The sequence below is a fragment of the Crotalus tigris genome, unplaced genomic scaffold (genome assembly GCF_016545835.1).
Source record: "Crotalus tigris isolate CLP2741 ecotype Arizona unplaced genomic scaffold, ASM1654583v1 scf7180000018403.257466, whole genome shotgun sequence".
Classification (NCBI taxonomy): Eukaryota; Metazoa; Chordata; class Lepidosauria; order Squamata; family Viperidae; genus Crotalus; species Crotalus tigris.
In genome coordinates this window covers 132,156-145,000 of record NW_024096986.1, presented here as the reverse complement: position 1 = coordinate 145,000, position 12,845 = coordinate 132,156, and the positions used below count along the sequence as shown (strand labels likewise).

At 52.8% G+C, this 12,845-nt stretch overlaps 1 protein-coding gene across 1 annotated transcript; it reads left to right on the top strand.

The window, feature by feature from the left end:
- The first annotated feature begins 5,605 nt into the window (after positions 1 to 5,605).
- LOC120311950 (GTPase IMAP family member 9-like) lies at positions 5,606 to 11,246 on the top strand. Its single transcript, XM_039352066.1, has 3 exons — positions 5,606 to 5,716; positions 7,945 to 8,006; positions 9,184 to 11,246. The coding sequence occupies exons 1-3, from the start codon at positions 5,607 to 5,609 to the stop codon at positions 9,837 to 9,839; spliced, it is 828 nt and encodes a 275-aa protein (XP_039208000.1). The 5' UTR covers position 5,606; the 3' UTR covers positions 9,840 to 11,246.
- Positions 11,247 to 12,845: the final 1,599 nt, after the last annotated feature.

Genomic DNA, 12,845 nt, shown 5'->3' with positions numbered 1-12,845 from the left:
TTTTTTCTTTCTAATCTATCATTTCTATCTAGTTTCCTTCCTTCCTTTCCTTTCCTTTTTCTTTTTTCCTTTCTTTCTAATATATCATTCCTGTCTATCTGTCTGTCTGTCTGTCTGTCTGTCTATCTATCTATCTATCTATTTCCTTCCTTCCTTCCTTCCTTCCTTTCCTTTCCTTTTTCTTTTCCTTTCTTTCTAATATATCATTTCTGTCTGTCTGTCTATCTATCTATCTATCTATCTATTTCTTTCCTTCCTTCCTTTCCTTTTTCTTTTTTCCTTTCTTTCTAATATATCATTTCTGTCTGTCTGTCTGTCTATCTATCTATTTCCTTCCTTCTTTCTTTTTCTTTCTTTCCTTTCATTCTAATCTATCTATCTCTCCTCTTTCTCCAACATGCCCCCCCTCTTGTAAAACATGCTTGACCAGAGGGCAGCGTCACTCGAAAAACAACAGAATCCCTTTGAGTGGGGTATTTAGTAGCCATCAATCAACTGATTGAGCAGGACTCATAAACCACGGGAAATCTGAACAAGTGATTGATGGGAGGGATGTCATCCTCCTGGCCCCCAGTCCTTCCTCCTCCTCCTCCTCCTCCACTCCACAAACCTCATTCTCTTGTAGCACTGATGACGTTCCCTAGTTGGGTCACGAAATGTCTGCAATGAAACTAATCTCTAAGGCCGGGGTCTTCAAACTTGGCCCATTTATGACTTGTGGATTTCAACGCCCAGAATTCCTCAGCCAGCCTGTCTGGCTGAGAAACTCTAGGAGTTGGAAGTCCACAAGTCATAAAAGAGCCAGGTTCAAACACACAAACACACACACCCGATCTAAGGGGCTTTCATAGAGAAAGGGGGGGGGTCTACCATTTCTCCAAAGCCGCAGAAGGCAGGACGAGAAACAACGGTTGGAAACTTGATCAAAGAGAGAAGCAACCTGGAATGAAGGAGAAACTTCCTGACAGTGAGGACGATCAACCAGTGGAACTACTTGCCACTAGAAGCGGTGGGTAGGTGCTCCATCACAAGAGACTGGACAGCTAGTTGTCTGAAATGGCACCAGGTGTCCTGCTTGAGCAGGGGGCTGGACTAGAAGACCTCCGGGGTCCCTTTCAACTCTCTTATTCTGTAGGGTCTACTGCTCGAGCTGGGGGTCGGGCTAGATGACCTCCGAGGTCCCTTCAAACTCTCTTATTCTGTAATTCTGTAGGGTGTTCTGCTTGAGCAGGAGGCTGGGCTAGATGACCTCCGAGGTCCCTTCCCACTCTCTTCTTCTGTAATTCTGTAGGGTCTCCTGCTTGAGCAGGGGGCTGGACTAGAACACCTCCGAGGTCCCTTCCAGCTCTCTTATTCTGTAAAGGTCTCCTGCTGGAGCTGGGGGTCGGGCTAGATGACCTCCGAAGTCCCTTCAAACTCTCTTCTGTAATTCTGTAGGGTCTCCTGCTCGAGCTGGGGGCTGGGCTAGATGGCCTCCGGGGTCCCTTCCAGCTCTCTTATTCTGTAAAGCTCTCCTGCTCGAGCTGGGGGCTGGACTGGATGGCCTCCGAGGTCCCTTCCAACTCTCTCATTCTGTAATTCTGTAGAGTCTGCAGCTTGAGCAGGGGGCTGGACTAGATGACCTCCGAGGTCCCTTCCGACTCTCTCCTTCTGCAATTCTGTAGGGTCCTCCTGCTTGAGCAGGGGGCTGGGCTAGATGACCTCTGAGGTCCCTTCCAACTCTCTCCTTCTGCAATTCTGAAAGGGTTTCCTGCTCGAGGAAGGGGCTGGGCTAGATGACCTCTGAGATGCCTTCAAATTCTTATTCTTTAAAGATCCCCGGCTTGAGCTGGGGGCTGGACTAGATGACCTCCGAGGTCCCTTGCAAATCTCTCCTTCTGTAATTCTGTAGGGTCTCCTGCTCGAGCTTGGGGGCTGGACTAGATGACCTCTGAGGTCCCTTGCAAATCTCTCCTTCTGTAATTCTGTAGGGTCTCCTGCTCGAGCAAGGGGTCGGGCTAGATGACCTCCGAGGACCCTTCCAGCTCTGTTCCGATTGAAAGGAAGCGAGGCTGGCTTTTGCGGGGGGGGGAGGGAGGGGAGACGGGGGGGGGGAGAGGCGATGAACAGACAGGGCGAAAAATAGCCCAGTGTTGTGTTGCGTTGAGGAGCCCACCTGTTTACGGCGGGGGGGGGAGGCGGGGGCGGGAGGGGGGTCGTTTGGGGTCATATTCCTTTCGATCACGTGATTTCCAGGCGGCGCTGCCGCCGAGAGACTTTCACTTTCGTTCCGTCTTTAGAGGCTGCGCCTTGCTCGCTGGGAGGGGGGAGGGGCCTGCAACCAGTTATTGGGGGGGGGGAGAGAGGTGTGGAAGGGTTGCAGATGGGACGGACCCCTCCCAGGGAAGAGACTGAGGGGGGGGCTCTGAGGGGGGGGCTCTGGGGAGAGCAAGCAGAGGCTTTCAAGGAGGATAGCCACAGGGTCTCCTGCCTGAGCAATGGGTTGGACTAGATGACCTCCGGGGGACTCCCTTCCCGCTCTTGTGCTTCCGTAAGGGTCTCCTGCTCGAGCGGCGGGTTGGACTAGATGACCTCCGGGGTGCCCTACAACTCTTGTGATTTGGGTAACGGTCTCCTTCTCGACCAGAAACAACGGATGGAAACTGAGCAAGGAGAGAAGGGGCTGGACTAGATGACCTCCGAGGCCCCTTCCAACACTCTTATTCTGTAAAGGTCTCCTGCTCGAGCAGGGGGTTGGACTAGATGACCTCCGAGGTCCCTTCCAACTCTGTCCTTCCACGATTCCGTCAGGGTCTCCCGCCTGAGCAGGGAGTTGGGCTAGATGACCTCCGAGGTCCCTTCCAGCTCTGTCCTTCCACGATTCCGTCAGGGTCTCCTTCCTGAGCAGAGGGTTGGACTAGATGGCCTCCGAGGTCCCTTCCAGCCAGGCAATTCTCTAAGGGTTTCCTGCCTGCGCAGGGGGTTGGACTAAATGGCCTCCGAGGTCCCTTCCGGCTGTGTTCCGTTTGAAAGGATGCTGGGAAGAGGGAGGGGGTCATTCTGGGTCTTTTTTCTTTTCGATCACGTGATTTCCAGGCAGCGCCGCCGCCGAGAGACTTTCGCTTTCCTCCGCTGTTTAGATGTAGCCTTTCAGAGTAACGTGTGGGAGGGGACCTCGGAGGTCATCCAGTCCAACCCCCTGCTCGAGCAGGAGACCCTTAGAGAGTCACAGAAGGACAATGCTGGAAGGGACCTGGGAGGTCATCTAGTCCAACCCTTCCATCCCCGCCACCCCTCACGGAGGAGACCCTAACAGAATCACAGAATGACTGAGCTGGAAGGGACCTGGGAGATCTTCTAGTCCAACCCCCTGCTCGAGCAGGAGACCCTTAGAAAATAGTAGAATCACAGAGCTGGAGGGATCCCCGCGGCCTCGTCCAACTCTTGTCGCTCTCCGATTCTGTCAGGGTCTCCTGCTCGAGAAGGGGGGCTGGACTAAATGACCTCTGAGGTCCCATGCAACTCTTGTCACTCTCTGATTCTGTCAGGGTCCCCTGCTCGAGCGGTGGGTTGGACTAGATGACCTCCAAGGTCCCTTCCAGCTCTGTCATTCCACGATTCTGTAAAGGTCTCCTGCCCGAGCAGGGGGGTGGACTAGATGACCTCCGAGGTCCCTTCCAGCTGTGCAATTCTCTAAGGGTTTCCTGCCTGCGCAGGGGGTTGGACTAGATGACCTCCGAGGTCCCTTCCAGCTATGCAATTCCCTAAGGGTTTCCTGCCTGCACAGGGGGTTGGATTAGATGACCTCCGAGGTCCCTTCCAGCCGTGCAATTCTCTAAGGGTTTCCTGCCTGCGCAGGGGGTTGGACTAGATGGCCTCCGAGGTCCCTTCCAGCTAGGCAATTCCCTAAGGGTTTCCTGCCTGCGCAGGGGGTTGGACTAGATGGCCTCCGAGGTCCCTTCCAGCCATGCAATTCTCTAAGGGTTTCCTGCCTGCGCAGGGGGTTGGACTAGATGGCCTCCGAGGTCCCTTCCAAGTCTTGTCACTCTCTGATTCTGGCAGGGTCTCTTGCTCGCGCAGGGGGGGTTGGGCTGGATGACCTCCGAGGGACCCTTCCCGTTCTGTTCCGATGGAAAGGCTGCTGGGAGGGGGCGGTGGAGGGGGAGGGGCGCCCTGCAAAGCGGCCGGCCGAGAGCAGAGGAAGCGAGCCTGGCTTTTGCCCGGGGGGGGGCGCGAGGGGGAGGGGGGGGAGGCGACCCAGCCCGGAGCGGCCCTTGGGCGATGAATCAACGCGGAGAAGAAAATAGCCCGTTTCCTATGGATGTTGGGGGGGGGGAAGGGGAGGGGGCCGCTCTGGGCCTTTCTTCTTTTCGATCACGTGATTTCCAGGCAGCGCCGCCGCCGAGACACTTTCGCTTTCCTCCGCTGTTCGGATGTCCCCTTACACGGAGTGACAGAGCGGGAAGGGAACCCTGGACGTCATCCAGTCCAACCCCCTGATTGAGCAGGAGACCCTTAGAGAATTACACAGCTGGAAGGGACCTGGGAGGTCATCCAGTCCAACCCCCTGCTCGAGCAGGAGACCCTTAGAGAATGACACAGCTGGAAGGGACTGGGAGGTCATCTAGTCCAGCCCCACGCTCCAGCAGGAGACCCTTGCAAAATAAGAGAGTAGGAAGGGACGTTCTGGGCTGTTTAGATGTACCTTTTCAGAGTAACAAGGGTGGGAAGGGACCTCGGAGGTCATTTAGTCCAGCCCCCTTCTCGAGCAGGAGACCCTGACAGAATCAGAGAGCGACCTGAGTTGGAAGTTGCCTCGGAGGTCATTTAGTCCAACCCCCTAACCTTCCAACTCTTTTTATTCCACGATTCTGTCAGGGTCCCCTGCCCGAGCAGGGGGCTGGACTAGATGACCTCCAAGATCCCTTCCAGCTGTGTAATTCTCTAAGGGTCTCCTGCTTGAGCAGGGGGCTGGACTAGATGACCTCTGACCTCCCTTCCTACTCTCTTCTTTTTTAAAGATCTCTTGCTTGAGCAGGGGGTCAGGCTAGATGACCTCCAAGGGTCTCCTGCTGGAGCAGGGGGGCTGGACTAGATGACCTCCGAGGTCCCTTCTGACTCTCTTCTTTGGTGAGGGTCTCCTGCTCGAGCCGGGGTGGGACTAGATGACCTCCGTGGTCCCTTCCAGCTATGAAATTTCCCTAAGGGTCTCCTGCTGGAGCGGGTGGGGGGGTCCAGCTAGACGACCTCCGAGGTCCCTTCCAACTGTTCTTCCGTTCCTCTGTGACCTCCGAGGTACCTTCCAGCCATGTAATTTCCCTAAGGGTCTCCTGCTGAAGCAGGAGGGGGGTGCGGCTAGACGACCTCCGAGGTCCCCTCCAACTGTTCTTCCGTTCTTCTGTGAGGCTCTCCTACTCCAGTAGGGGGAGGGGGTTGCAGTACGTCTAGATGACCTCCAGGGAACCCTTGCCAAGAGCCGGCTCTGTGACTGGCTTCCCGGAAGGGCTAGGAAGACCCTCGCGCGCCCCCCCCCCGCGTTTCAGACTCGCAGCCAATCAGGCGGGAAGGGGGGGGCGTAGGGAACAGACCCCGCCCCCTCCCCGTCGTGCCCCGCCCACCTCCGGCTAATGAAGGGCGATCCCCCCCCGGCAGAAGCGAAAGCAGCCGGCAGCTCGTCGGGGGAAGCAGCTGAGAGGCAGACGCGACCCCCTCCCCGCCCAGCTGGAGACTTGCTCAGGTTGCTGTCCGACAGGTCGAGCCGGGTAGAAAGCGGGGAGAGAGGAGGGAGGGAGGGGGGCAGTCGCGTCCCCCCCCCTTTCCAGCAGGCAGGAGGAGCAGGGGGAGTGTGTGTGTGTGGGGGGTCCCTGGGTCCCCCCCTTCTCCCCCCGCCCTCCCCGGTCAGGGAGTGAACGGGGGAAGAACGGGGAGGGGAGGGGCACTTTTCAAGTTAGTTGGAGGACTTCGGGGTCCAGCGGGGCGAAGGGCGGTGGGGGGGGGCTTTGAGGGAGGTAGGGGGGGCGAGGGGGCTTCAGCTGCCCTCCTCAATCGGGAAAACCTTTTCTAACGCCCCCACCCCCTCAAAAAAAAACCTCCGGGAGACGAGCTTCTGTCCGTTCCCCCCCCCCTCCCGAACTTCCCCCTCCCCAGAAGAGACTGGACTGCCGTGTGTCAGAAATGGTGTAGGGAGTGCTGTTTGGGCAGGGGGTTGGACTAGATGACCTCCAAGGTACTTTTCATCCCATTCCTTTCCTTCCCTTCCCTTCCCTTCCCATCCCATTATCTATTCTATTCCATCCTATTCCATTCCATTCCATTGCATTGTATTCCTTTCCATTCCATTCCTTTTCTTTCCATTCCATTCCATTCTATTCCATTGTATTGTATTGTATTCCTTTCCATTCCATTCCTTTACTTTCCTCCTTCCCTTCCCTTCCCATCATCTTCCATTCCATCCTATTCCATTCCATTCTATTCTATTCTGTATTTCTATTCTATTCTATATTTCTATGCTATTCCATATTCCATATTCCATATTCCATATTCTATTTTAGTCTATAGTCTAGTCCAGTGTTTCCCAAACTTGACAATTTTAAGGCATGTGGACTTCAACTCCCAGAATTCCACAGTCAGTGTTGCTGGCTGTGGAATTCTGGGAGTTGAAGTCCTCATGCCTTAAAATTGTCAAGTTTGGGAAACACTGGTCTAGTCCAGGGGTAGGCAACCTTGGCTCTTTTATGACTCATGGACTTCAACTCCCAGAATTCCTGAGCCAGCCATGCTGAGGGGAAAAAGAGAGTTTCCAAGCTGAGCCATGCTGGCTCAGGAATTCTGGGAGTTGAAGTCCACGAATCATAAAAGAGCCACGGTTGGCTACCCCTGGTCTAGTCTGTGTTTTTATTCTAATTCTATTTTATTCTGCATTTTATTATTCTATTCTATTCTATTCTATTCTATTCTATTCTATTCTATTCTATTCTATTCCATTCTATTCCATTCTGTATTCTATTCTATTCCGTTCCATTCCATTCTGTATTCTATTCTGTTCTATTCTATTCCATTCCATTCCATTCCATTCCATTCCATTCCATTCCATTCTCCTATTCCTTTCCACTCCATATTTCCTATTCCCATTCCACTACACTAGATTCCACTATTTCTATTTCTATTTCTGTTTCTATTTCTATTATTTCTATTTCTATTTCTATTTCTGGAGGCTGAGGGGGCGGGGACGATTAAGGCTTGAGGTCCAGTGGGGCAGTGGATGACGGGCGGGGCTGGGAGACAGGGCCGAGACCGTCCGGCCGTCCGATGGGGACAGTCCTTGGAGACTGTCCAGCTGCCAGCACCTCAGGAGCCACAGCTAGTCCTCAATTTACAACTGTCCATTTAGTGATCAAAGTGGAAAAAGCGTTGAAAATCAATGAGCTGGGCAAGTTTTTCCCACGGGATCGAAAATTCAGAGCCTTGCCAAGCGATTCGTATTGACGACGGTGGCAGCCTCCTGGTGTGTGTGTGTGTGTGTTTGTGTTTGTACGTGTGGTCACGCCGATCCGCTTTTGCCATCCTCCCGACGCAGAAAGTCAAGGGAGAAATGGGATTCCCCCATCGGCCGGCTTGCTCGCTGAACCACCGCCGTGATTCGCTTAACGACGGCAAGGGAAGCATGGCGACGTAAATTTAGGGGGTCTCAATTGGGGGGTGGGCCGTCGTAACCCGAGGACTTGCCTGTACGGAGCGGGGAGTTGCCTGTCGTTTTTGAGAATCGGGGCCCATATTGTTTTGTCACCCGCAAAGGGTGGGACCACAAGAGTGGGAAGGGAGGAAAAGGTGAGGAAGGGGGCGGGCTTCTTTTAAGCCCCTCCCCCTCCCATTCCTGCTGGCGTCTTCTGGGGGAGGCGAGTTGGTGGCTATCGCGAAGCGAGACGGCCTCTCCTTCGGCTGATGGATGTTTCTCTTTTTATCCAGAAATTTCTCCCGGGTGTTTTGTGCCGTACGACGTTGTCTGGAAATGGCTGGAAGCATCCGAGGTAAAGTCTTGGCCCCTGGGGGGGGAGGCATGGGGGGTGGGAGTGGGAGCTGCTGTCTTGGGTGGAGGGACAGGCTACGATGCCCGTCTGCTCATCAAGCGCCCGGGAAATCAGGAGAATCGGGCAGTTCAAGTGAGCGATCAAGATGAATTGCAAGCTTCGGTTTTTCGCTACAAGAACCTGACCTACTAACGAACGAAGGGAAATGAGCGGGAGATCAGACAAGCATTCAAAGGGGGCTGAATTCAGATCCCTTGCAAGTGCGCAGGGATTCACGACCGATGACGCCTTTGACGTCTCCCTCTGGCTCAGCCTGGTTATCTCCTACGAGAGATGGATAGATGGAGGGATGATAACTAAATCATAGAAGAGAGAGAGAAATTATAGATGACACATAGACATAGATAATGATAGATAGATGATAGATAGATAGATAGATAGATAGATAGATAGATAGATAGACAGACAGACAGACACAGACAGACAGACAGACACAGATAAATTAGGTGGAAGTTAGAGATAGATACTAATGATAGATAGATAGATAGATAGATAGATAGATAGATAGATAGATAGATAGATAGATATAGATAGATATAAATTAGGTGATAGAGATATAGAAGATACAGATATAAATTAGATGATAGAGATATAGAAGATACAGATATAAATTAGATGATAGAGATATAGTAGGTAGACAGACACAGACATATAAATTAGGATAGAGATAGATAGATAGATAGATAGATAGATAGATAGATAGATAGATAGAATAAGGTGATAAAGAAAGATATAGATAAATTAGATGATAGAGATAGATATAGAAGATAGATAGACAGACAGACAGATATAAATTAGGATAGACAGACAGATAGATAAGATAGATCAAGTACCAGGAAAATCAGGAGATTCCAGCTGTTCAAATGAGTATCAAGATTTATTGCAAGCTTCAGTTCGCTACAAGAATCTGACCTACTAACGGATCACGGGAAATGAGCTGGAGATAAGAAAGGCATTCAAAGGGGGCTGAATTTAGATCTTTTGCGGGCACGCAGGTATTTGTGACCTCTGACGCCTTTGACCTCTCGCGCAGGCCCAGCCCGCTCATCTCCTCCAACATGGCTGACCTATCCCCTTCTTCTCTCCTCTCCTCCCCCCCCCCCGCTTTGGGTTGTAGGTTTTGAACGGAGGATCGTCCTGGTGGGCAAAACCGGCAACGGGAAAAGCGCGACGGGAAACACCATCCTAGGACGCCAAGTCTTTCAGTTTGGGATGTCGCCCAACTCCATCACCTTCACCTGCCGACGGGAGGAGGCGCAGCGGCAGGGCAGGAACATCGTGGTTGTGGATACGCCCGGCTTCCTCGACACGACACGTCCCCAGCGAGAAATCTCCGCCGAAGTGAGCAAGTGTGTGAGCTTTTGCACCCCGGGCCCGCACGTCATTCTGCAAGTGATCCGCCCCGGCCGTTTCACCCAGGAGGAGAAGGACGTGGCTCGGCTGATCAATGAGATCTTCAAACTCAATGCCAAGAAGTACATGATCCTCCTGTTCACCCGGAAAGACGACCTAGAAGATAAATCTCTGGACGAATTCCTATCCGAGGGAGATGCTTCCCTTCTGGATCAAGTGTCGCAGTGTGGGTACCGCTACCTGGCGTTCAACAACAAGGCCCAAGGGACAGAACGGGAAATTCAGGTGGCCAACCTGATGACCATGATTGACGAGCTGGTGCAGACGAACAGGGATGCTCCTTGTTACACGCAAGACATGATGAGAACAGATAAACGGCAGCTGGGCGGGCGTTTTTCCTGGTTGTGCCCTTTTTTCTGACGGGCACGCGAAAGTCCAACGGAGCCTCGGCGCCAATTGCAAAACTTCATGGCCTCCTGTCCCCCCATTCTGTCTTCCGGTGACCACCGAAGAACCCGAGATTCGCGATGGAGTCTCCCCGATCCAATTCGCTCTCCTGAGAACCTGGTTCCTCCCCTCGGGCGAAAGGACTTCTTCTTCCAATCCCATTCCCCCGATATCAACCGGACCCACAGCTGAATTCTCAACCAGCCTGGACCCATGCCCCTTTGGGACTTCCCCATCTGCCAATCCTTCGAGGTAGACCAGGCCGAGAAACCACCGACACAAGAAATATTAGACCTGACTGGTGCAGAATATAGTAGCAGAATCTTGAAAACGTCTCCCCTTCGCTCCGGCTGGCACTGAAGAACATCAAGGCAGGAGAGCCTTGAGGTTCTTCCTCAGCCCTTCCTGTTTTCCTGAGGGGAATTCACGTCGTCCTAACAGCTGCCGGATATTTTCCGCAAGGCCATCTCTGTGGTCCTTTACATACACCAGGGGTCCCCAATTCTCCAGCCGTGGACCAGCACCAAATTCACGGGCCGTAATTAGCACCAATTCACGGGCCGTAGACCGGGCCACGGCGTGCCAGAAAACGATCCACGCAGAGGCAAAGCTCCGTCAACGGGATGCAAGAAGCACGCGGAAGCATGCTCCGTTCTGGTCCACGGAAAAACCGCTCTCAATGGTGCCCGAAAGATTGGGGGTTGGCGCTGTACACCAGGGGTCCCCAACGCACGAGGTAGACTAGGCCGAGAAACCACTGACACAAGAAATATTAGACCTGATTGGTGCAGAATATAGTAGCAGAATCTTGAAAATTCTCCCCTTCGCTCCGGCTGGCACTGAAGAACATCAAGGCATACAGCTTTGAGGTTCTTTCTCACCCTTTCCTGTTTCCCTGGGGGGAATCCATGTTTTCCTAACAACTACCACGTATTTATGGGGGGGGGGGGGCTTACCCATCTGTCAATCCTTCGAGGTAGACCAGGCCAAGAAACCACCGACACAAGAAATATTAGACTTTATCGGTACCGATTATAGTAGCAGAATCTTGAAAACGGCTCCCCTTCGCTCCGGCTGGTACTGAAGAACATCAAGGCAGGAGAGCCTTGAGGTTCTATCTCACCCTTTTCTGTTTTCCTGAGGGGAATTCACGTCGTCCTAACAGCTGCCGCATATTTTCCGCAAGGCCGTCTCTGTTGCCCTCTGCATACACCAGGGGTGTATGCAGGCCAGAAAAACCACTGACACAAGAAATTGTCAACACTGCTAACGCCGGATGTTAGGGAGATGCAGCCATTTTAGGGATGTTAGGGAGATGCAGCCATTTTAGGGATGTTAAGGAGATGCAGCCATTTTGTTCTACTTTCTTTTAGAGTTAGATGATGCTGGGGAAGGGGTGGGTGGGGGAATGTGCAGGAGAGTCCAGCTAGACCTAATAAATCTGACCCTCGTGTGAGAACCAAGGTTGTTGAAATAAGAGATGATAAGAATTGGCGGGCTGGAGAACTGGGAGGGAAGCCTGCATTTCAAACTAATTGGAGAATGTGATTTATGACTGTTAGTGGAGGGAATTGTGAGTTGATACTATGTACTCAGGGGAGGGGAACTCAGTTTTTTGGGCTTCGATTGTGTTAGTGCCGATGCTATGCTAGTCAAATAAAGGTTTTTTTAAAAATAAACAAGGCCTCGAGGTTCTTTGAAGGGTTTCATCTGTCGGAACCGTGACAGAAATATTAGACTTTATTGGTACCGATTATAGTAGCAGCTTCTTGAAAAGGTCTCCCCTTCACTCCGGCTGGCACCGAAGAGCATCAAGGCAGGACAGCCTTGAGGTTCTTTCTCACCCTTTCCTGTTTTCCTGGGGCGAATCCAAGTTTTTCTTACAGCTGCCACATATTGGGGGGGGGGCTACCCCATCTGTCAATCCTTCGAGGTAGACCAGGCCGAGAAACCACCAACATAAGTAATATTAGACTTTATCAGTACCGATTATAGTAGCAGAATCTTGAAAATGTCTCCCGTTCGCTCCGGCTGGTACTGAAGAACATCAAGGCAGGAGAGCCTTGAGGGTCTATCTCACCCTTTCCTGTGTCCCTGGGGTGAATCCATGTTTTCCTAACAGCTGCCACCAGTGGTAGGATTCAAATATGGGAACAACCGGTTCTCTGTGTCAATGCTCCTTCCAGAAGTCCATGCCGGGCTTGCATTGGCTACCGGTTCTGCCGAAGTGGTGCGAACTGGTTGAATCCCACCGCTGGGTGCCCCATATTTTCTTTGGGACCCCTTCAAGGTAGACCAGGCCAAGAAACCACTGACACAAGAAATATTAGACTTTATCAGTAACGATTATAGTAGCAGAATCCGGAAAATGTCTCCCGTTCGCTCCGGCTGGTACTGAAGAACATCAAGGCAGGAGAGCCTTGAGGTTCTTTCTCACCCCTTCCTGTTTTCCTGAAGGGAATTCACGTCGTCCTAACAGCTGCCGCATATTTTCCGCAAGGCCGTCTCTGTTGTCCTCTACATACACCAGGGGTCCCCAATTCTCCGGCCGTGGACCAGCACCCAATTCACGGGCCGTAGATTAGCACCAATTCACAGGCCGTGGACCGGGCCGCGGCATGCCAGAAAACGATCCACGCAGAGGCGAAGCTCCGTCGGCGGGATGCAAGAAGCATGCGGAAGCATGCTCCTCTCTGGCCCATGGAAAAACCGCTCTCTATGGTGCCCGAAAGGTTGGGGGCCGCTGCCGTACAACAGGGGTCCCCAACTCACTGGCTGCGGACCAGCACCGGGCCGCGGTGCACCGGAAGCAGGGCTGCCCCAGCAAGCGAGGCTCCTTCTGTGCGTGTGTGGCGTCCAGGCAGCGTGTGAAATCACACATACACCCGCTCCACGGAAAAACCGTCCTCCGCGGAACCAGTCCCTGGTTTCCGAAAAGGTGCGAGGGAGGGAGGGCACTGCTCTACACTGCCTTCCAGT

Excerpts from the sequence above, each read along its gene's own strand:
- LOC120311950 (XM_039352066.1), top strand. The coding sequence starts at position 5,607 with ATGAAGGGCGATCCCCCCCCGGCAGAAGCGAAAGCAGCCGGCAGCTCG. Across the intron at positions 5,717-7,944 it reads CCAGCTGGAGACTTGCTCAG|AAATTTCTCCCGGGTGTTTT; the intron begins GTTGCTGTCCGA and ends CTTTTTATCCAG. Across the intron at positions 8,007-9,183 it reads AATGGCTGGAAGCATCCGAG|GTTTTGAACGGAGGATCGTC; the intron begins GTAAAGTCTTGG and ends TTTGGGTTGTAG.